This window comes from Bombus vancouverensis, chromosome 2 (assembly GCF_051014615.1).
Source record: "Bombus vancouverensis nearcticus chromosome 2, iyBomVanc1_principal, whole genome shotgun sequence".
Classification (NCBI taxonomy): domain Eukaryota; kingdom Metazoa; phylum Arthropoda; class Insecta; order Hymenoptera; family Apidae; genus Bombus; species Bombus vancouverensis.
The window spans coordinates 15,406,860-15,431,625 of record NC_134912.1 but is presented as its reverse complement, the minus strand read 5'-3'; the positions used below and the strand labels follow the sequence as shown (position 1 = coordinate 15,431,625).

The 24,766-nt window shown below is 44.7% G+C and overlaps 1 protein-coding gene across 1 annotated transcript in view; it reads right to left on the bottom strand.

The window, feature by feature from the left end:
* LOC117162832 (uncharacterized) overlaps positions 1 to 24,766 on the bottom strand; it is a 235,019-nt gene that overhangs the window by 126,145 nt on the left and 84,108 nt on the right. Inside the window, exon 3 of the mRNA XM_033344807.2 lies at positions 19,560 to 19,662. Coding sequence (XP_033200698.2) covers positions 19,560 to 19,662 — 103 coding nt within the window. The remainder of the gene's footprint in view (positions 1 to 19,559; positions 19,663 to 24,766) is intronic.

The window sequence follows — 24,766 nt, the reverse complement described above, 5'->3', positions numbered from 1 at the left end:
ATTCACAAAAAAAAAAAAAAAAAGAAAGATGAAATGGTAAAGTTGCAACCTTTAACCTGTGATCCATAGACACAAGATGACTGTAATTTTTCCAAGAAGGATTTGCAGAAAATGCTAATTGAATTGATAAACGCTTAAATGAATCTGATGAGCTAATATGTACAAAAATTAATTAATATATCGGGCATAATAACATAATGTAACAAGGAGAGAATCATAGGAAAATAATAGAAATATATAGATTGAAAAAGCACTACAATAGAATGTACGTTGAAGTTGAGCAGACAATAAGTGTCAAGCCTGCACGATTTTTGCCAGAGGACTCACGCGGGATTATCGTTATCGTTGGTTGTTGTTGCGTGGATCGCAAGCAGCGGCGGCTGTTTAAAAGTGTCGAGCAGGCAATAATAATTAATGTTAAACGATAAACGAGTTCATCGAGTGACACAGACTGATCGATGTCATAGGCCGGTTGTCTTAGACGATAACCCTTTCTCGTGACATCGACTGGCCAGTTATCGTTTCCACGAACGCTCGTTGCACACCGAATTCTTTTTCTCCGTTACCGGACACCGCAGCTCCCTTTCCACCATCGAATTCCTCGTGTTTTCCGATCGTTCGATCGCGCCTAACATATATGTATTTATAATATATATATAATATATATATTATCATCATCATCATCATCATCATCATCATCGAGAGATAAAGTCGAAAAACTAAATATCAGCGTAAACTTTGGAATAGAAAGTAGATGTTTTAAAAATTGGATCGAGAAGATTGATCTCCTGCAAATGTTTTGACTCTTTAATCCATTGCCCCTTGACCACGGTGATTTTCCGTAAACCCTGTTTTATTTGTTCGCCAAGTCCTTTAACGAGAACTGTTATTTCGCAAATATTATCGTGCAACGTTTAACGCTAAAGCATTCTTACGTATATGAAACTCGCTATCTGTACAAGCGTTTATGCTAGTAGAAGCCTTCTGTAATATTGAACATCGTAACTTTTAACATACAAAGCGACCAAGTCATATCTTATGGAAGAGCCGCAAATAATTGCGTATTCGCGCGTAATTGACAGAACACTTATCTAGGAATTCGCATAGAAGGTCTTTGAAGTACGAAATGATAAGCAAGTTCCATAAACAGTGCGTTTTATAGCATTATAATCTATACTCAGAAATGTGTTTGCGATAAGTTTCTGTCGCGACGAAATTGCCGCAGAGAGAGTTCCTCGAAACGTAAACGACCGGAAATCTGCTTTAACGAAACTGCTTACAATTTAGTAATTAGCAAAACGTTCCATTTGATAGCAATTAACGACGTCCACAACGATCAACTTGCTCAAAATACTTTCGTAATTCCTGCCCAGAGAAAACATCTGTCGAATTATCTTCTGTTGCTCATCGAAATAGCAACGAAACAAGAAGGGCAAAACAAAAGCAATCGAATGTGCATCGCTTTAAAAAGTTACAAAATAACACGATCCATATTAATTAAGCGACTGTAAAAGCTGGGGAACATGTAATTCGTGTAAACTATCATCGATTATTTCCACCCGATGCAATGAATTCAAAAGAAGTCAATCACTTTCATACATACAAAACGACGTTCGATCAATTTCTCCAAGCGAATGGTTCACCGTGGTTCACCAAGCCAATACACAGTCGGCGAAGGGTCGTTCCGGTTCTTCCGACGCTATCTGTTCACGGGAAAACGATATTCTATTAAACGGAGGCCAAGTAGTGTCACGTCGGCGCGAGCATCTCCGGAGGATCAACCCTTTGCCGATCCCTGCATAATCCACGAGTCCGTGGAGACGCAGGAAATTAGAGGATCCTTTCCTCTCTCTCTCCCTATTTCGCAATCTCACCCCATTGGATCCTACGCATACAGCTCCGCTGGCGGATAATTTAGGACGGAATTATCAGGAGGAATTCAATAACGAGCGCCGTGTAATACGCATCGCAATGAATTAAGATTCGAAACGTCTGGCCTGTATCCTTCCGGCGACGCTGAAACGAGAATACACGTGTCAATTTTTTGACATAAAAACGCGACGCCTCCAATCACGATATCTCTTTCCACGTTCAATAACACACTCGTCTGGTGATTTTTCCAACATCGTGATGGTTCGCGGACAAGGCATGAAGAAGTCGGAGGATCGAAGTTGTTATGACAGTCAGCGGCGGGCCATCCATCAGCGAGATTCGGTCTCCATGGGCCGACCGCGGACCAACTTATCCAATATTTAAGGTTTTGTCCCTGGCGGCCCGGCTGATATATCACTCGCATTAATATATATTTGCGGGGGAGATAACTCTGGCAGATGGGCGGAGGAGGGGAGACCGGACGGTCGCGTAAATGCCGACCAAGATTCGCAGTTTCTTCGCGAATAATGGATACGGCGTTATTTATTGCGACTCGTTTGGAGAAATGAAACCGTTTGTTACATATCTCTGTCTCTTCCCTTGTGTTTTCTACCATCATACCGAATTAGAGGAATTCAAGAAAATTGAAAGGAAAATTAGTTTGTGCGTAGCACTGACACCGACAGCTCCCAGCCATCAAGATACTCGTCTTGCAAGACAACACTAGAAATATTTACAGGAAGATGCGTATCGCCAGCTACAGTGTTCGACGTGTGGTGGACGGTGAGACGCGTTGTTGGTTAAATTAATAACGAGACGAGTTGATTACGTTAACTATATTTACAGATATTTTAAAACGTAGAATACGAAGTTAATCGCAAGCGTTGCTCGCTCGATGATATTCGTCACAAGATTGCGCGATACTGCGGTGCTTATACTAATTGTTATACTGATTCGCTAGACTGATTCGCTGTACTGTTTCGTTCGACTGATGATCTCGATGACTCGATACTGATATTGATTCGCACGACTGACTGACTTCTGGAGAACATGGTCGTCTATTTATACTGATCGAGGGGGTGTACCGGAAGGTTTGAACTTGTCGTCGGTTGTCGGTTGCACGTAACAGCGAAATTGCTTTGTCCAGAGTTTGTTTATTACATTATGTGCGTCGTACAGTGTTAATCCTCTGTGGTAAAACAACTACGTGAGGCATCTTCGAATCGAAACGTCCTAAGATGCATATGCCGCTACAGATGTATCGTGCGTTAAAAGTAGCGCATTGCCAAACGTAGTGTCCAATATATTAGCCATAAACAGTGTTTGCTCGGTAATATGTCTTAGCCATCGTTCTTAAGCAACCGTTTCGCTAGAAATAAATTACCAAGGCTAACTCGATATGTTTTCTTGCTACTCCTGGCATTTTTATCTTCATCTTGATAAGATGTTGGCGATCGATAAAGAGAAAACATCGATGAATTAACACTTGCTGGTTTAGCTTCATTTATACCGTGGCCCGTGACACGGTCAATTTGGCCCATAATCGAGACAGCTACCCTGTGCTGAGATCAATTAGTATGTAAATAAGTGATGACCGATCATTGAAATCGCTCCCAGTCAATTTTCTGCGATCTCTTTCGCTGATGAATTATGCACAGTGTTTCACGATGTGTGGACTTGACGCTGAGGGTAAATAATAAATTTATTACACGCGAACGCAATGAACCAACATCTCCTTAACTCTTGTTTTATGCAACCAGTTACCAGTGAAATTATATACTATTTGTTTTATCGAACATATCGATTAACATGAATTATTCGAAATTATAGCAAATATATAATTTAATTTATGGTAGGATAAGACGATAAGATGTAAACTTATAAGAATATAGCGTATCTCATATCAGATTACATAAACAAAATACAACATACCAAGTTAACATGAAAGATCTGCTTGAAATTTGTATAATAAATTTGTTTCTAAAATAACACCTACAATTTATGAACTCCACACCTGGTACGTAAACGACTTACGAGAAAGGACTAATTGCACCATCCACCTGTGGGTCAGCGTCATGACCTTCGCTCATTTTTCTCAGCCCTACCGACTGTTGAACGATGCAAAATTTAGATATACCGTACTCTCACACAAGAAGAAGCAGAGTATCTTCTTAATGTACTCGAACCCAGAACTGCTAGAATAAATAATTACAAAGCCTTTTTACGGTCGAAAGGCTGCGGAAGCTATTTAAAGGAATTGCTGTTGAAGCTAATAAAAGATGGATCACTTATGTAATAAACGCTTTCAAAATTCGTAATCGATACGACGTAAACTTTCAACAGTGCAGAAAGCGTCACGGCTATGTACTAGTAAAATATCTCACGATCAAAATGCTAAATAGGGCCGCTTAAACCATCGACAATCTGGCAAATTAAAGGCGAAATCGCGTAATTACCACGCTATCAACTAACGACCAATTTTCACGTCGTTCGGGGATATCGAGTTGCACGAGGAACGGGCGCAGAGAAAAACGGCACAGAATGACTTTAAAAGGCGGCTCTAAAGGGGCCTTCGTTCCACGAAATCGGAGATCCGAGTAATCGAATTTGCCACAATCGCTCGAAACGTCCGATGTACAACGATTCAATTTCCATGTCCCTTCGTTACCGAAACGACCGATGGTCCCCTTTATGAATTGTCTCGCGGGCCATACTCGCCCGTCATACTTTCCTCCAACAGCTATTATCCGTGTTTGTGAATTGCTCGAGAGTCGTGGATACACCGGAAGTCGCGTGTAATTGCGGGGTATCGTAATTACGGTCCGCCTCTAGTGGACAGGAGAGTGGATTTTCGGGGTTGACACGAGAGAAAACGGTGTTGTTCGAGTGAAATTATCGCGAACAGCACTTCAGCGGACTAATTAGCATATCTCGAAAACGATCGAATGCAAATCGATCATCTTACGTTCGTCGAGTCCCCTTGTTCCTTCTCTCGTCGGTGGCTGAGAACGTCGATTTTATTGGTCGAGCAGCAGAACCGAGGAACGATTAAGTTAATGCATTCACGCAAAGTGAATGGCAATATGACTATGTAATTGAAATTTTCGAAAATAACGAGCGAGCTATAAATTTTGCTAAATAACGATTGAGCCGTTCCGTGCGCGTTGTTTTTCTTTCTTTAAGATTATTTTGTTAAGTAATATAATATGCATAATATACATGCCACATATATTGCGGCATTCCTTCGTTAATATAGTAGCTACTTTAAACGAAATTATGCAAAACCTTGTTACTACTATTCAATCGCTCTACAAGAACAAGTTCTCGGATCGATATACCAATCTTCGAGCGAAGCCATGCGCGACAAGTATACAAATCTGTCACCAGCTCCCGGAATAACCCGTCGGAGGAAACGGATCGCACAAACGGAGAATTTCGTGAGCAAATAATCCCACGACGCTCGTAAAATTTATCTGACGATTCGTACAGCGCCAACGACGAGGCCTGCAATAAACGACGAATGATCCCCGAAGTAGTTTATTTTTATTTTTATTCGGGGAACGTGTCATTCGCGCAGTTTTATAGGCGATCATATACGAGCCTGGCGTGGTGTTTCTGCTTCTTTGTTCGACTCTTCCGTTTCCGCGTCTCCTTTTGAAGCCATAGACTACCTTTTGCGATACCCGATCGGCTCTGTATTCTAAAAGTAACGAGACTGGTGGCTGTGCCATCTGTCAGATTGGTGAAAAATTTTAGATTGTCCAAAAAGCTTTTTTCATTTTCTAACGAAGTAATAGATACGCAATAGTTTTTGTTTTATATTATTTTATTCAAGGACATGATTATAAAAGAAATATACTTTTGGCACAATCTAATGAATTGGATTCCTGGTTGATACAGAGCAAACTGTTGGAAAACTTCCTTTTTCCTTTGCCACGTTATCACTTTGATTGTTACTGGCTGGTCGTCTACAGACCACACGCGTCACGGACGACTCTCAACGACCCACGCTTCATGGAAACGTTTAATCGTCGCCGAGCAACCCCGACTGCATCCTCTCCAGCGAGTAACTTAATTATCGTGCAGAGTAACGGTGGGGCGTACGGTCAGCGCTGCAAAGTTGCACGCCGGTCTTTGAACAGCTCCTCAGATATTGATCACGCGATACTGTTTCCTTCGAATTGCACCGAGTCGGAGAAAAAATTGTCCAGCTCGTGGCGAGAGCCGATGCGCGAGATGATTGAGAAAGTAGAAAATGATTATGAGGCAGAAGCAGAAGGTTTCATATTGACTAGCAGCTACTCGTGCAACGAACTTCTTTTGTTGCATATCGGTGAATCACGGGTAATATCAGACAGAAAAATGGTTGATCGATAATCGAAGTACCTAGTTTAAAGCATAGTGTATTTTGCGGTCGTAATTATCCTTTTTGTTTATTTTACGATCGCCTGTTTCGAGTAATCTTGCGTTAATAAAGTCAAATTCATTCCTTCTTTGTTAATTAATTATTTAATCAACCATTATTCCAATTAACCAGAATTCGTTAATCGAGGAATTAAGTTTTAAAAGCCCAATGCACCGAAGTATAATCATGCTGCAAGTTCGAAAGCCGCGTTTCCCACCACTCTTTCCGAAACTTCCGCGAATGCCACGCGGTCGGAACTTCGAAGTAGCTGGTTCCACGAGTTCCTGTGCGATACAAGCTTGCTAATTAACGGCAGAACAGCCTCTGTAGCCATTGTCGGAGGATAAATCGAGGAAAAAAAGTTTACGCGTCGCGTTGGTACCTTCTCTTATCCTCTACTTGTATTATCCAACGCGTTCGACCGATCCTTCCGATGTCGACAACCAGGACGAAGAGAACAGCGACTGCGAATAAACGATAGGAATTACAATTATTCGAACGTTGAGCGCGTTAAAAGCAACGGAGAGAGGTTGCTCTAATATAATTTCATCGGGGAACAATTTCTACTTTGATCCTTCATCAAGGTTGGATGGTGTGAGATTAGGACGCCGAGGGAGGAGAAAAATGAAAGGCGCTATCAGGAGAATTCTTCTCGTGACGCAGCCTCCAACTCGTTAAGGTCGTCGACGGAAAAAAGGGTTGGCTTGTAGAGAGCTTGAAAAGCAGCGGACATAACGGTAACGTGGCGCATACAAACGGCCGCTAATGGCGTGGATAGCTTTTGTTGTTTTTAATTAACCCTTTCTTTCAAGGAGACGGTAGCCAGATGGAAGGGGTGGAAAGGGCCGAGAAGCCAGCGAATGACTTTTACCTTACCACCCTTTCCCGGCTGGCGTCCCGTGGGCGATGTAAATATGCGGAGAATTGCACCTAGGAGACAGCCCTCCTACGCCGCGATTAAGCCTTCATCTAATTAGCTCGACTGATTACCGGCACACCCACGGGATCGACCAGAAACCGATCTTGTATGCGTGCAAAATAATTTATTCTTCGCCCGGTTCCAGAGATTCGTGCGCAGATTCGATGTTTACATGGCGTTTTTACGGTGTAAAATTTATTTTTACGGTATTTAATATTTTACGCACCTGGGATATAAAACCTTGGTTGGCCTGAAAAGTTACTTGAACATTTAATTGAATACGAACTTCCTGTGCTATTCTCTGTTCTTTTAGCTCTTGCGAATACATTTTTGGTGACGCTACTTGTTTCAAGCGATACTAATACTAATGGAAATTCATTGAACTTATAACAATTTGCAATCTTTTGTACAACTATTTTCATAGATTTTCGCTGAAGAATGCTCGTTTGACTGGGGTAATGCGAACGTGGCGGCGATACGCTTCGAACGGAATTATTATGAGCAACGTACCGAGATGATTGTCCTTATCAGAACGATAAGCTTATTTTTACTCGCTAGTAATTAATTCTTTCGATGCTCGATGAACGGTTCAGGAAAATTTTATCTGTCAGACTGGACCGATTGTGGGACATCGCTTTTGCCGTGACAGACGTCACGCACGACGACCAGGCGATTCCTCGTCTCTTGCTATATTTTACAACATACTGACTACTGGTAGATAATGGTAGGCAGTAAAACTTAATTTAATGGAACTTAATTAACGACAATTATGAGATTCTAAAAGCGAATATACGTATAAAATATTGCATTCGCGATCGCTTCTGTCAGTCCTATTGTATTCCTTCCAACGAGAATTATCAGAAAGTAAAAGTAAACCAATATGTCTATTAATCAAACTGTCTAAAGAAAAATTTCAAATTATTCCCACATTTTACGATCTTCGTACTCAAGAACTCATGATGCTTCCAGGCAAAATCCACGTCAGGTGACACCATTCGAGTCAAGAATCACGATGCTCGAGGCGTTTCGAAACGGTTATAAAATCAGTGGGTGGAAGCAGCGACGATGGGGGACGAGATAGAAGAGGAATCGCGTTAGAAGTCGGCGCTTTGTCGTGGTCACGGGGCTGTCAATCACCGGTGATAGGAGGCGACACATTAATCTCAGGAACAGCCCGTTGACCGCACATCGTCTTCTTCTCGGCTGCGGTCGGGCAAACCCCACGACCTCGTCTCTCGCGACCCTTCTTCTTTTTTCCCCCTGTCGCTTCTCCGGCCAACGATTCACCTTGAGGGACTCGGTATTTTTTAGTAGTTACGATTATGTGTGTCCGTTGTTCGTGGAAAAGAGCCGCCAGATAAAACGATCGTCGCATAAAATATATAGGTTCTCCACGCTCGTACACGCGCTCACGCACGCACATACACACAATTTCAGAAATTATCATTTATGACTTAACCTTGACCATCGTAATTTCCACCTTGCAACCGCTGCTTACAGAGAAAACCCCAAAACCAGCCTTGAAACCACGATGTCCACCTAGTCGCATCTCGAATAAATAAGAAACAAGATCGCTTCGAAAGTGTTGGGTCGCGTTACGGTACATTAGTCACGGTGTCGATGCGGCCGTGGTCTCGGCGTTTTCTCGGTCTACGGCACTCGCGCTCGCACGCTCGACGAGGAATATCCGATCGCGAACCGCGACGCTTGCAAAAACTGACCGGGCCTGACAAATGTCCGTGGAGGCGTAACCGGACGTCTTTACGGATGAGAAACGGACGGTGGGTTTATCCGCGTTATTAAACGGCGCGTTTCCAGCAAGAATAGCACCATTTGTTTTGCCCGATATCGGCCAAACTAATTCGCGTTTCCCTGCCATGGACGGGACTAGGCAAGCGAACCGTTGCCCCGGTGTTTCGGTAATCGCGTCGTTACGATTTCTTTATCGCCGTTCAGAATTATATCGATGTATTGTATTTTTCATTTCCCTGGAATTTATCATCCAACCTCGCGATTATGAAACGTAGAAAGGAGAAGAAATTGAACGAAGAAAATTGTTCGTCGAAAATTGAAAGGGAACGTTATGGAACACGACGAAGATTCGGAAGGAAGAGAATCGATCGAGGCGTGCGCGAACTGGGCGAGATTTATCGGTTCGGCGTGTCGTGAGCCGCGGATCACGTAGCCGGTTAGGTCCGGAGGCAAAAGCGCGCGATTCTGGCCACCCATTCGGTCGATCGCAGGCCGATAAACGCATTATTTAATTACCGTGAGTAATTACCGATTATTACACGGCGCGGCCTGTCCCGGCGCACTGTTCGCCATTAATTACACGAACGATCGGACGAAACACTCGTTACGCAGCACTCTTTAATCGGCTGTGGACTCCGTCGGCCCGTCGCGGGACCCCCGCCCGGATGCACCACTTAATCGTGCCTCGACTGGGCCAGTTCTTCTCTTTTTCCTTTCTTTTCCTTCCGTTTTTAATAGTCTCTTTTCTTCTTTCCGCCGCACACGAGCCTGTCTTTTCTTTCTCCAGTTGAACGCGCGACACTAGTTTTCTCGAATTCTTGTTACTCTTGTTCGCGGACGCCAGAATCACGGTCCATTCCGTTGGCATATAAATTACGAGCTAATTGGTGCGAGGAGACGCGAGAACTCTCCGCGAGCATAGATCAATCGCGGACCTTGGAAATTAGAGGACGTTGCTCGAACCGGTTGAAACGCGATCTCCAGAGAACCAGCCATTCAATTGAGATAAATGCATCTGCTCTGTCGCCTTTTTACTTGCTCTTTGATAAACCGCCTTCGAGATGGCAGAAGGAATCGTGTATGGTGCTTTTGGTTGGAAGGGAAAATCTAGTAAATATAGAACCTCTATAACATAGAGATATCAGAAACAATAAAATACATAGTGCAAGACTATTTGCAAACGAAATTAAATATTACAGTCTAGCAATAGGATCTAAAACAAGTTTATTTGACGCAATTGAAATGTGTCGTAACGCAGCTTCGAAGATTGGAAAATCACTCGATAAATTTAGTTGAAAGAATTCTAGTTACTATAAATCATCGATAGCTAATATCGTAGCGATCAATCGGATAATCGAATAGTATCTTAAATGAAAATATTCCTTGTATTCCTTGCGCAATTAAAGGTGAGTAACGATGAAATTAGCACGTTCGCCTGCAGCTGTTGCGAACAAGCAGAAATATATTACGATTAAAAATGGAAATCCCAGAGGGGACAACAAAAAATATGCCGTTCTTGTGACGATAAAAAAAAATACGCTCTTTGTGAATATAAATCGTGTACTAATGAGTATATGTAAATTATGTGGTCTATAGTACTCGGTTGGAACGACGCGTTGAGATCACGCGATTATTCAGGTTAGGCTCGTTCAAAGATACGTATTCGTCGTTTCTTGGAAACAGTAATTTTACGAAAGGAGATGATTTTCCATGTAGCTACGCTACTCGAATCAACGTCTTCGAGAGGACATCCACTCTCTTCGTGTCGTGGCCGAAGGATCGCGCGGCAATTCTCCGGATTAGGATTAAATATTGATGGCCGGCTTGATACAGATTAATGTGCATCCTCTGGCAGCTCAATCTCCTCCGCGCAACCGAACGGCGATTTGTCTCTCGCGTTGGCCAAAACGAGGGACAGCGAAGACGCAGCCACCCCGATCGCTCTAGCCGCTTTCCTCCTGGCAGCCTCGGAATGAAAAGGATAGAAGGATGTCTGATTACCACCTTGGACGTTCCACAGATCGTCGAGTCTTCTTATCTGCTCCGTTTCTCTCTTTATCTCTCGATTCCTCGCTGTTCCCTTCGTTGCCCCTGCTTGGACCGTTATGATGAACCGTGTCGCTGGGGAAAGCATTTATTCAGAGATATACTCTCCTAAGGGAATCTATTAGCGCGCCAGGATACGGCTGCCGGCTTATTTATCCCCGCGATAAGGAATTACTCGGAGAGGGGACGTAAATGAAAAATTCTATTTTCCTGCTTGATTACAGGCTTGATCGAGTTCCCATCCCTTAACTCTTTCCAATGTCACGTTCAAATTACGAGGCTATGAATTTCTTAATTATTCGTTGGATTATTAAACATTCTGTTGGAATTAAGTTAAGATGTATTGATAACTTCACGATACTGTGTAACGTACCAGAAATGTGAGAAATTTAGAAACGTAAATAGCCACAGACCAAATAAATACATCGATTAGCGAAAACTTCTTCGATAATCTATCCGCGCTTCGTAACATTTACGTGTTACGTAAGGCTCGTATTAAACGCAGATAATCCGAGGCGAAGCAAACGGGGAATTTTGCAGGAAGAGATTACGGTTCGTTTGCATACATCGTTCGGAGAAATATTATGTGTATCGTTCAAAGAGGTCACACGATGCAAAGGTAGAAAGTAGTGGCGCAGCGGTTGAAGCAACAGCAAATTCGAGGATTCATCGACGAGCAATGGGATCATTTTTTAGTACAATCATCAACTATGGTCGACGATTCTTGAATATTCATCCGAGGACGCTGGTGTCGAGTATCGATCAACGGCTGACAGTTCGTGCCAGCTTATATATCTGCGCGATAAATCTCGCTTTAGCGAATCTATCGAGATTCGTTTGCTCGCAATAATTTTATCCGCGGCGTCGATAAACCCCACAAACTAACGGACCGGGCGTCCGTGATTCCTGGGTGAACCAACCTGAAAGCCACTCGGGTCTCTCGACATTTCGCGATTGCGATCCTCGCACGATATTTCTTGGAATGTCTTTCTGAAAGTACGTTACGATCATTTCCTCGGCAACGTAATCAATTCCATTGTTGGATAATTGTAACGTTCGATGAATGTAATTACGAAAGATCGAAGTCACTTTGATAAAAACCATTCGAATATCGGTATACAGCACTTTGCCGAATATATAAAGTATAATCTACCAGACGAACGTCTTCGTTAGGAATTTTATTCATCTACGCTCTTCAGAAAAAAATATGAATTTTCATCGATACAACAGACATTGTCCTGCAACGATTCTACTCGACATTCCATTACCAATATTCACCGATGATCTATCGACTATTAAAAACGTGGATGACACCCCAGATGAGCGATTTCCACATGGAACGCATCGACGTTCATGCGCTGACGGTTTACGGAAGGCGTCGCGGCGCGTGCAAGACACTGCGGGCAGAGAGGTTGGGGCGGGGGATGTTCGGCGAGCGCGTGTCGTCGCTCGAAGCCGGCAGTGAAAATGGTTTGTGCCAGAAAGTCTCGGATAAGTTAAACACGGGCCGTAGGCCGGAGGCGTCGTAAAGCGCCGCGGCGCCTTCGTGTTTACGCGGAGACGTCGAGGCCCACCAACCGCGTCATCCCTTTCCATCGACGCCGCTATCCTCGTCCTCGTCTCTCCGATACCACGTTCGATCGTCCCGATTCACTCTACTTATTTCTCGTCTATTTTCGCCCGCGTGACAAATCTCTCTATGTCGGCCGGATTTATCGAGCGACATTCTGGCCCGTGCCGTGCCCATATGGTAGCCACGCGAGCTATTTCGGGTGTCGAGGTGCGATCTCCGGCTTTTCCCTCGCCCAACATCGTCGATCGCTTTCCGATCGTGATAAGCAATCGTTCAGGTATCCGAGAAAGCTGCTTTCGAACCGATAGAGGCGCTTACGAAGGGTAAAATGGAATAGAGAACGTACGTAAACGGATGTGGCTCATAACGGTGTAAGTCAGTTCGCTGATATCTCGCATAAAGCAAAAGTGTTGTGTACTTATAGTTATTAAAAATGTTGACATCACCTATACGACTACTTGCGTGAAGTTTTATAGCTGTATTTATGTTCCGATAATCGTTTGTCGGTTGATCTATATTAAGAAGGATCTGGTACTGCTCGAAAAGCAAACAGAAATCGATATACGTAATTTTCGTACGTTCAACTCTCTTTAGATTCAAGATATTTTTTTTTCCTTATTTGTACGTCTGCAAAAATAATTGGTTTTATGAATGAACTGCTCCTTATTCGATTCACTGCGTTAGAAGGAGCGTAAATTTGCATATGCTAACCTTTCGCATTACGTGACCGAGTTAATTATTCCGTATCAACGTAAAAGAACGATTTGCAATTCAATTACGTCACCGTAACTCGTAACATATCCTGATAAGATAATATTAAAATAGGAAACATGTTCGCAACAAGTTGTTTGATGTGCTACAAGTGTTATCTACGCGACTACAATATTCTAATTGTCAGGCGGTGTCTAACGCGACAGCCGAGTCTACGTACGGATTCTGATTAGCATGACTAGTCGATTAATAATAATAGTACAGAGTGGCACACAAGCAACGCGCAACTTGGAATACTACGTTTCGACGCGACGTTTCAAGAATTACGAGCAATTTCAAAGTTTCAAAGACGAGCTTTAGAAGCTTCGCGACGACAAAGCTTCACCATGGAACGATACCTTTTTATCATCTTTTGCCTTAGCCTTTGTCAACGTAAAGGTAATCCATCCAAGAGCAAAAATGAAAGAAGAGAAAAAATAATAATTCAAGGGAAGAATTTTAAGCAGATCGAAAAGGACGATCTCGCGGTCAGCAAACGGAACGATGATTTACGAGCTTGCGTTCAGTCGTTGGAATTTGTCAGTCCTCCTCCGTGGACGCCCATCGGTGTTCCACCGACCTTTCGATATCGATCTTCCTTCACACTATCTCTCTGCTATACCTACCTACCGATGGAAGTCTATCGGGCAAGGAAACTGCTAAGAAGAAAAAAAAGGACGGAAAGAGGAAAAGAGGGAGAACGAAAGAAGGAAGAACGAGCTGAGCGGCGTAAAAGCCGCGTTCCCTCCACGCAGAGAAAAACTAAGTCTTAATAAAGCAGAGAGGCAAGATAAATCGGTGCATTAGCATCTCACCAGGCGTGATTCATGGTGACGGTGCGACCAGGCTGGAGACCGACCATGGAATATGATATATCGTCATTAGCATCGGTTTCGTATTAGAACAAATAGCCGCGCGTTTTAGCCCTTAAAAGGCGCGACGTGTCCCGGTCCTTAATGGCCTGTAATGCACCCCCCGGAAAACTCCGACAGGAGAAACGGTGTCGCGGTGACTTGTGCTTTCCTCGGCCATCTGCCTGGAAGCTTTGTTTCACCATTCAGCCGAACAATGGGGTTCGTCGTCCCTAGCGGCGGTGCGGCTTTGTTTTTCTTCGAAATAAAGACGGCGGGTGATGCACAAGAGGGTGGCGGATTCTCGAAAGTGTAAAGTATTCGATATTCTTTCAAATTGCAACGTAAGTTGTATATTTTATTTGTACAATCTTTAAATATCGTGGTAATTTGGACGCGAACAAACGTAACGAACCTGGAGGCTTTCGAATCTTCCACTTCTACGCATCCTATAAACTACGTACGAATAGCGGAAACCTAAACGCAGAACGATTTATTTCTAGAAGAACGAAATCGATTCTAAACAACGTCTCTCATTAGTCACAGAGCCGCTCGAGAACACCCGACCTCGATTCACAGATGTTTCCCTCTGACTGTGTTCCACTGATTAGAACCGTCTCGTCGCTTTATTTCCATAATCATTTCCCTGAAACCGTTTCTCAAGCAAAAGAAACTCGCGACGAGAATCGTTTGCCGCTCGAGACTCACCGTGCCAATTATAGGCAAATTTATTCCCACTTCTCGTGTAAACGTGCAAACATTCGACGTGCCGATATCTCTGGCTGGTGGATAGCGCGACATACAGAGGGTGAGCAACCCCTTGATCCGACGTAATTCACGGTTTGCCGGTGCATTTATTAACGTGTCACTCGGGGCGACGCCTTCCTAGTGATTTATCGCGCACGCGCCGAGACGCGTAGATCTCGGACTCGCTGGCGCGAGGCCAGAGTTCGACGGGCATCCTCGTCGCCCGCGGCCGACCTTCCTTCGTCTTCCAGCTGCCGAATCGACCGCGCAGATGGAGACGCAGATGGTGCCTCCCGATCCTCGCCACGACCGCTCGCTGTCTTTCTTCCTGGAGTTTAGTTTAGCTGAAGACGACGATGATTGGCCGGATGATTTGGTATATATAACGTTGGCTTAATAAGGGGTGTTGAGACCGAAGGTGGGTGCGTGTAAAGGGTGAGGTTAAGAATGGGGAGATTTTGAGGATCTTTTTCGGTCAGAGTGGATGATGATACGACAGTGAAAATGGTCATTTGTATTGTAGTTTGGAAGATGATGGATCGGTGTACGCGATTTTCTAGTATTTAACCTTTAAATACGTAGCGTTTTAAGGGTGAAATTTTAAGGGTCTTTCTAAAGTGAAGATGTAACGGTGAAAATGGTCATTTGCGTGATATTTCCAAAGATGGATGAACCTATGCGGTTCTTAGTGTCTGAAGGGAATAGAAAATAGTAGAAGAGAGGCATTTTTACGTTACGTGGAATTACGAAGAGAAAGATTTTGTTTCGCATTCCACCGCGTAACGACCGCTACGACCGTCTTCTTTAATCTCGCACGCGAAACTAGCAAAATCCGGCGTAACAAAGTTCATACGTACGTGCATGTAATAAATAGTTAGAGCATCGTGGTGGACGATTAACCAGCAGGCTTTCTTTCGATCATCCGTGCATCCTGCGGATACGCATACTTTAAATTCCGACGCCCTTCGCCGTATCCAGATCCAGAGAAAGAGAAGGATAGAAAAGAAGAGTAAACGATTTAACATGGTCAGAGAAAATTTCCCGAAGTTCGCCTCCGATACTTTACCCGCTTGCAAGCTACTCATCTACGTTCTCGATCCACGTCAATTAAACGTTTTTCACCGGTTGTCCGGCCGATGGATCTCAACCACGACCTCGATGCATCGCGTGTGCATCGACGGTCCACGATCGTATGCCCGTGAATTGCGCCTTTGATGATAATCACCACCGTTCCTTGCTGCTCGAACCATCTTCTTATGGGTCTTTCTCCATTTTTGCGAGCGCAACGGTGCTGGGGTTAGTTGGGTGCGCGTATCTTTCCAACGTGCACAGAACGATGCGATAACTTTGATCGGTTCGAATATTTCTATCGTTTGCAGACATTTGACGAAATTTTAACAACGAAAGCCAGCTACTGTAATATAACAGAAGCAATAACTGTTCACTGGCGAAAGATGTTCAGAGATTTCAAAGCGTCAGCCAGAGAATCAAATGGAATAGTTTCCTGCGGAGCATCGTTCCATCAAACGCGGATCTTCGCTGAAGGAACGAAACTTCGAGATTATTCGACTTGCAAAGTACGAAAGCGCAAACTGAAAAACCGGTACTGGGACTTTCGGGTACCGATGGAGAAAAATCGAAAGAATCATTAGCGACGATCCGACGTGGAGTCTCCACGCGCGACGCTTTCTCGATGAAAACTGTATCGAGCCGGTCGACGAGACAGACACGTCCCATCGATATAAATAAAGTATCCGTGGGGTGATAGAGCGTCCGCGGGCGGCTGACACAACGAACAGGGCAAATGAAAAATGCCGAGACGGCCGATCAATGTAAATATATTCATGACGTGGGGTGGATGAGCGGCCACGGGGATGCCGGATACACGTATACGCGCGCGTGGACTTTTATAGGATGGGGCTGGCTTTCTCGTCGACGACTCGATGCCACTCGGACGGCACATAATTCACTCTTTGGCAGCTCATTACAATTTAAAAAGGCTTTTGTCAGTGTACTATACCCGGAGCCGTGATTTCTTACGAGCTCGCCACTTGCTCTCGCGTCAGGGGCCTGTCACCTTTGGGACTGCGAAACGAGCGTTCCTCGAGGACCTCGTGAAGCAAGAGGGACCGGATACCGCGTCCTTCCACGAACCACCGACGAACTCCTTAATTCGTCGGATGGGTACCGGCGTCGCCTGTCTTCTTCGTTTCTGACTTTCTCTTTGCCATTAGTCGACCATTGTTTGGGTTTTGACAGAATTGGGAAAGTAATTTCGAGTTAGAAGTTTAACGGCGCTAGAAGGAAGATTTTATAGGATTTAAAACGGTAAAAACGGAAGCAGTTGCCTCTTAGACGATGTTTCTTCCATCGTTTCAAGTAGATCGGAGTATTAACAGTTGACTTCTTGTACTCGGATTTCTCTGTTGGATAACAATCATTCGTTAAATCGTTCAAATATCTTTAATTGCAAAGCTTCCGCAATTTGTTTTAGAAGCTAACCCTCACGACGAACGGGAAGAGCCGCTCTCCGTCGACGATGATTTTTAAGATTATTGTTCGAGGGGAATCACGGTTGCCGTCACGAGTATACGAGGATCGAATGGCGATCCGTGTGTCACGGTGTATACGGTTTAACACGACAGCTATTCCGCAATTCCAAAACGAACGGACGTTTTCGAACGACAAATCGCCGTACCCGAGACGCGGCCCGGTTTTTTGCCCGACCGTACGAAAGAAACCGGTCTGTGGGCGAAGAACAAAAGGGGCAGTGACGAGTCGCCCGGTTACCCGGCATTTCTAATTCTCCGTCTGGTTCGATCAGCCATGTCGAAAGAGAAATGACTCCGCTCGCGTTTTCGAGACCGATTCCGAGCAATTACTGGGAGATCGTCTTTTGTACGGGGCGATCTTGATGAATGGTCCGGCCAGATCTGTGTCGACAGAGTCATCGCCTAAAACGTAGCTGAATCGGAACGAGAGAACACGGGGAACGATCGGTGAGAGGAATTCCGAGTATCTGCCTTTCGTGCTTGACGTTTATTTCGGTTACGTTTCGTGTCGTGACGAAGATTCTTATTAAGTGGACCGAGGTGTCCTATTTTGACGTGAATGACAGAGGCAATTGCTAGTGGTTAGATATTCTTCGGAATAACATTTCAAAAGTTTCTTCCGTAAATTGGATCAGCTTTGTTACAACACCTCGGTTTTTGCACACGAGGATCGTTATAATACAGAGATACGTGTTCATGTTCAACAAATGCATGAAAATAAAATCTCCAAAAATCGTATTAATCGTACTAGTTCTTTGGCTAGAAAAGATATGCCTCGTGTGAAATATTTTCAAATAACTCACATAATATACACCCTCCATGTTTTTCGTAGAAGAAAGTAACGGCAGGAGGGCGTGTTTCTTGCAACATACTTGTCCCTCACGCGTCCAAGCTCAAGAAAAAGGCAAGAAGAAAAGGCTGTTGGAAGGAAAATGCAACTGCGTCCCCGTGGGACGTGACCGAAGCCCGAAATTGATATGTATTCCGCGGCACGGCGCGTCCAATCTATCGCGGGTCAAGCAACCGGAATTTTAAGCGCTATACACGCCATCGTACATCGAGATCTTCCCCTAAACGTCGATACGATGCTTTGTGCGCGCCATATACAGGGTGACTCGGGTGGACCTTTAAACAACTAACGATGATCTTCTGGTAATAATTTAGAATCTGATTCGAATTCTTTCTTATCGATTTTTATGCCAATCCAGTAAAAATCATTCAGGGCTATAATACCATCGTCGTTTTAAAAAAATTGCGTTACAAAGGATTAAATTATTACTATATATTTTCTCTCTTGGGAGCTCTCTTGCTGCAAAGCAATAAGGAAGTTATAGAATCGTGACCTCCGCTGGGTTAACGAAGGATTGTTTGTTAAAAATTTCACGCAACGAGTTACACCCTGTATACTCCATAGCGTGCCGCTATGAAACGACTTCCATAGCGAACGAGCTGATCAACGACGAACCAGTCGGCCGATCGTTCCTCTTCCACGTTCTGAAACTTACGAGGACATAAAGCACACCCCCCGTATATATCTGGGCGATCCGTATGCATACGCGCGCGCGCGCCTTGCCATCCTGCGGATCGCGTGCGCGGAGAAGGGTGGAATCCTGGCCGCGAAGGGACGCCGCTGGTCATCCTCGGAAAATTGAATTTCGTCCCTGAGGGCCAGCCGGATGAAGTATGCTGACAGTTGGAAAATTTGCGTTTAACCGGGTGCACGCGATCCCAACACGGAAATCTTCGCCGACCTCTTGTTGATCGAGAATGGATCTCGGACTAGGAGACACCGCTTTGCCACGGTTTCTCTTGCACCAGATTTTTCTTAGGTTCGAACTTGATTTGGGTTAAAAATGGATTAAAATTTGGCGCAGTTGGTGCAATGAAACAAAGTAGACGATAAAGCGATTAGTACGTTTTCTATTGGTTTACGACGTATCGTCGCGTCATAGTATAATATTACTGAGACTGCGAAAGGAGCAATCTGAAGATTCTAACGCACCTACCTAGTTTGCGTATAAATTATCGACGATCAAGATAAACCCACGTTTCGTTTGTTTCGTGTAAATGGTAAAAAAGTAGTAGCACTCACCGTGTGGCACCCATCCGTGGTGGCACCTGTCGCAGTAGCGGATATGTCGCTTCCCTGGAGTGAACGAATCGCAGGAGCATCCATTGATAGTGCATTTGATAGACTGAAATCAGGAAAGAGCAATGATTAACATAATCAAATAAAAAGATTACAATTGATTAAAATAATCAAACTTAGTGAGACGAGCTTCAGAAGTAAGATCAAAAAGACTCGATTACGTTTTCTAAAATTACAATCATGATGGTTGAACACAAATTGCAGAAGAGTCCAGCCCTGTAACAGCGAAGCATCGTTCGAGCACTCCAGTCGTTCGTTAGGGCGGGTAAAAAGGCGGAAAAGAGAAAAATAGATACGAAACATCGTTGTAAGGGCGTTGTACGGTACGGTAAAGAGGAGATAGAATTTTATTCGTCGACTTTTCAGCCGGGAGGAAATATCCCGGACAGTTTGGCGCGGATTAAAGGATCGTTGCCACGGGCGAGCAGGAAAAAAGGGGGTGTGGTATTTTGAGTGACCGTTTGGCATAACGCCACCCCAGAGGAAGCTCGTAAGAGACGGGGCTTCGTCGGATTTTAAGGAACCGTGAATATTTTCCGCCCTTCGGCACGAAATTAACCCCTTGGGAGCCACCATCCAATCCTGCCCCGCGGCTGAAAGGAAGGCGAACCTCCTGGATCGGGTATTACTTTATGTACGCAGCAGGAAAGTTTATTTTCCGCCGTCGCGAGTTACCTGCAGCTACTGCCGTTGCAGTCGAAGCGATAGAGGGACAGAGAGAAAAAGGAAGGCAGAAGAAGGGAAAAAGAAACGTTAATTCCTGCTGCTCTCTTCCATCTTTCATGCGTTTGAAAGTTTGCCCGAGAACCGACACGGATCTGCACTAAGGCGAACTTTGGATCCTTACTAAACGGACGCCCTTTTGCCTCGTCGAACGTCATTTTCATCATAGTTCCGGTTTGTTGCAGCTACGTGAAATCCCTGGCGAAGTTGCAACGGATGAGGAACCGGGAAAACGCATTTAGCGGCGCAGAAACTTTGATGTTAATTTCTTCTACTAGGTTTTCAGCACGCTATAAAAATTACAGGAAGAAGAATTCCAGATAACCAACGTCGTAACTGTCACGCGGAGCGTTAAACCAAAGAAACCATAATCCCATCAGACGCGAACCCACCCTGCCGAACCTCCAGCGAATCGTCACTCCCCATTTAAGGGGTTAACGCAATCTTCCTTACCCTTGGCTGACGAGAAAGGGGTCCATTTACCTATACACGAGCCGTTTCACCAAAGAAGAACGAAAGGGAATACGACGTTGCGTACAAGTTCCCCGTTGTCGTGGTGTTATGACGTTATAGCGTTACGACGGCGTGTGCCGCTAATATAAAGACAAATGAAGCGACAAGCGCGCAGCCATCGTCGGCCATGTGTCTTTATCCAGACAGCGTCCCGTGGCTTCGCGGGAAATCTTCTGTCGTTGGGAAACGAAGCGAGGTCGACCAGGCTGGCTGACAAAATTTCATAGCCGGCAAATTTTATTAGCTTCGCAGCGGGTTATTTATTCGGAACGAGCGACAGATTATATGGCGATGTTAGCGGTCGCCCGTGCCACGCGGAAGGGGAGCTCGTGAAACAAAGTCCCTGCCACGCTTTTTATATCCGAGCCGGTGACGCCATGGAATTAGCTTTTCGAGTTAATCTAGCTCGCTTTGGAATTTAAATGGGCTTTAAATATGCGCTCATGCATACGCCTGTGGACTTTTGTAGTTGGTTTCTTATGGCAAGACCAAGATGGGGAATATCGTACCCTGTAAATGATGCGAAGCTATGTCGTGGTTCGCAGGTTTGTCGAGGCACAATGTATACAACGTGGTTTTCTCGCAAGGACACCAATTTCCGGTTGTCACCGACATTTTTTTTTTCATACCATTTACATTCGCGCACCATTTCATCCCGCTATCATCGCGTATGAAAGACAACAAAGTTTTTACGGGCCACGAGATATTTATCGCGGCTATCTCTTTACCACCGAGCTGTCAGCTTATCGTCTCGTTCCTCCGCTTGATTTTAACGACACTCCTCGTTTAAGAACATCACGAACAGCTGTACATTTTTCGCGTACCGATTAGGTCGGTAACGATCGGATTTTCGTCATGTGCAACGAAACCAACGCGAAAGAAGCGTCTAGATTTTGGGACGATCGACCCCCGGAGCGTTTCGTCTCTCGACAACGAAATCCAACATGCTCGCCGGAGCCAGAATTGTAATCCAAGCAGGGAACAAGCGTACACCAGCTAGTTGCAGCGATGGCCATTACAACATATCAACGAACGATAATTAATTGCGCGGATATGGATTACACGAATTACGCGAACGTATATTTCCAATCAATATCGCCAGCGATACAGCGTGGCAGCGATGATGATTAACATTATAATCGGAACGGACCACCGGCACAGTCCCACACAATGCAGCCGCGTATTGTTAAATATAACAGAGCCGTGGATACGCGGCTCGGCTATCGTTTGGAATTCGTTAACGAGCGGAATGGAATTACGTCAGTGATGCGTCGATAGCTGACTGTGAGAGCATTTGTCACAGTGAAACGCGGAGCTATCCGTGCGAGCCGACTGTACGAGAAGAATAACGTTACCATTGTATTTTCATGCTGTTGATATTTTTCCCTGTGATTGATTGAAAGATTTTAATTTCCCATTGAATCGTACGAAATATTCGATGAAATCTCCTGGTATGGCTTTGCTTTGTATTATTTTCAATACGAAGGTTCGTCGAAGTTGCTTTATAATGCTTAGGCGACGTTAGGGAGAAATATCGTATATCTTTTCGTATCTTATCGTATATCGTCGATTCCTTTTTTTTCGCAATTTTCCCAATCGAACAATGTCTCAAAGAGCTGGCGGTTAAAAAGAGCTACTATCGGCGTTTCACACTCGAAGCGTTCCACCTCGCAAACACTCATCGAGGGTAGCTAACTCGGAATCGACTCAATGGCCACTCTCCGCGTCGATACATCCCAATTTCCCGCTCTTTCGGATCAAATCCTTTCGCCGGACGAAACAACAAGTCCAGACACGGTTCATTTTTCAGCAGCGAAACCGAATCGGATACTTTACCTTGAAGGCAAACGCACTCGTGGCTGATCTGGCTAAAATTCAGCGAAACTCTCCGGTTGGAATTGCAGTCGATTTCGGCCCGTTGATCCCAAAGAGATAGAGAGATGGGAACAGAGAGATAGGTGGAGGCACGAAAGTACGAAAACTCGACAGCACTCGAGGACGATGACGTGGGATGCGATATGCCGGTTTGCATCGCGGCCAAATCTCTCGGCAGATGTGTAGTAGGTTCGTGTTTAATGAACGGGGCTAATCTCCCCATTCGAAATGCAACGCTAACAGCGAACGCGAGGTGGCCACGCAGCAGCAACCGGGCAACTCGTTCATCGTTGCAAATTAATTTGACCAGAGCGCGAATTAAACCTCAAGTATAAAGCTGGCGAGCGGCCGCGTCGACGATGCAACCCCATTAATGAGTTCGAGGATTTAAGCTGGGTCTATGCGTTTCGCTGATCCGATCCATCGCTCCCTTCTGCGCCACGCCGCGCCCAAACGCGTGTCCAAACTTTCAGCCCACGCGAGCGTCCACTCTCGCCTTTGTACGATTACGTACGGTTCGTATTCTATTTATGAGATTGTCACTGACGACGAAAATTTTCGACTAAGTCAGCGACTGGAAAGGTGGACTATCTTTAATTGATTTATACCATAAAAGAAGCAAGCAAAGAAGAAAGAAACTTGGACCGCATCCCCTTTACGCGCGACACGTGCACGCGCGATTTAAACGTTGTGGTAGCGATACGACGCAATTGGCATCCCCTCGATCAGAATGCGGCACGCGTGTCGATGTCAGGGGGTAAACGCGGTGGAATAGAAAAAGGAAAAAGCGGAATTTCCAACGGCCGTACTTTATCCCGGCACGCTTCACGTGTGTGGCGGAATAATGAAATGCTAACAGCCTGGGCTGCGTTTAGCATATTGTCGCGGCCACAATGGCAATTTGCGTGATATATCTAGCCGTTTTCTCGGGACGCGTTCAAATGTAGCGGAATTAACTGGCCCTCCGAGCCGCCACCGAACTGGCGTATATTCCGACGTGAAGCTGGCGTCTGCCAAAATTCCAATAATTCTCAGGAATTTTTCTCCTTTTTTCCTTGTTTTTTATCAATGAACGACAAAATCCCAAGAAGAAAGATGATAAATACATAGACGACAAGTTAACGTGTTCGTCTGAAACAATACTACAAAGAAAATATCGCCAACTAAGGTAACTTATTCGAGATAGTAATTCATCAAAGACGAAGGAGCACGTAGCGGTCCGATTAGTTCTTTCTCCGAGAGCAAAGATTATACTTGGCGTCGCGGAACAAAGGGATAGAGAAGGGAATATGGAAGGGTGAGAGGGTCCTGCGTGGACGATAAATATCGCGGCCGGCGACGACAAAATATCGCGAAATAAGAAAGGCTCTCCGGCGGGGTTGACAGACGGCACCCTGAGGAGCACTAAGTCACGGCCTATGCTAACTTTCTGCCCTGACCGCCTCCTCTCTATTTCCGACCGATGAAATAATATCGCCCCGATTGCCAGCCTTGATCCATGTAGCGTGAAACGTCCAGACGTTTGCCGAGGGATTCTTCGAGAGCAAGTCGCCCGCGATAATCGCCAAGGGAGATGTATCGCGTTTGCTGCCTCGCAATCCTGTTTCCTCCGAGGACACGTGGTTTATCGTGAAACAGTTTTGGCATCGTTTCGAAGATCGCTTGTCTGGAAGATTTTCCAGGGCTGGAATGGCTTATCGAGACAAACGCGTGGAAAAGATGACGGGTTTGATGTAATGCGCGACTTTGTCGGCCAAACAGACCTGTAAGACTTCACACTGTAGTCGAAGAACAAGTTTAATTTTAGAATTAATCTACTTGGTTCTATTGTAACCGTAAAAAGATAGTTGCGCTTTTTAAGGGCGTGTCAAAGGTGTGTTTCAGAAAACTAAATAGCAAATTCCAATGAATCAGCGCGACTCAAGTTATTAGATTCGATTCATTTAGTCATTCTAGAGAGGAAATTGAACAATATCGATTAACACCTGTGATCTTTACAATTATACCGGACTATAATCTCAGCTTGTGCGATTAAATGG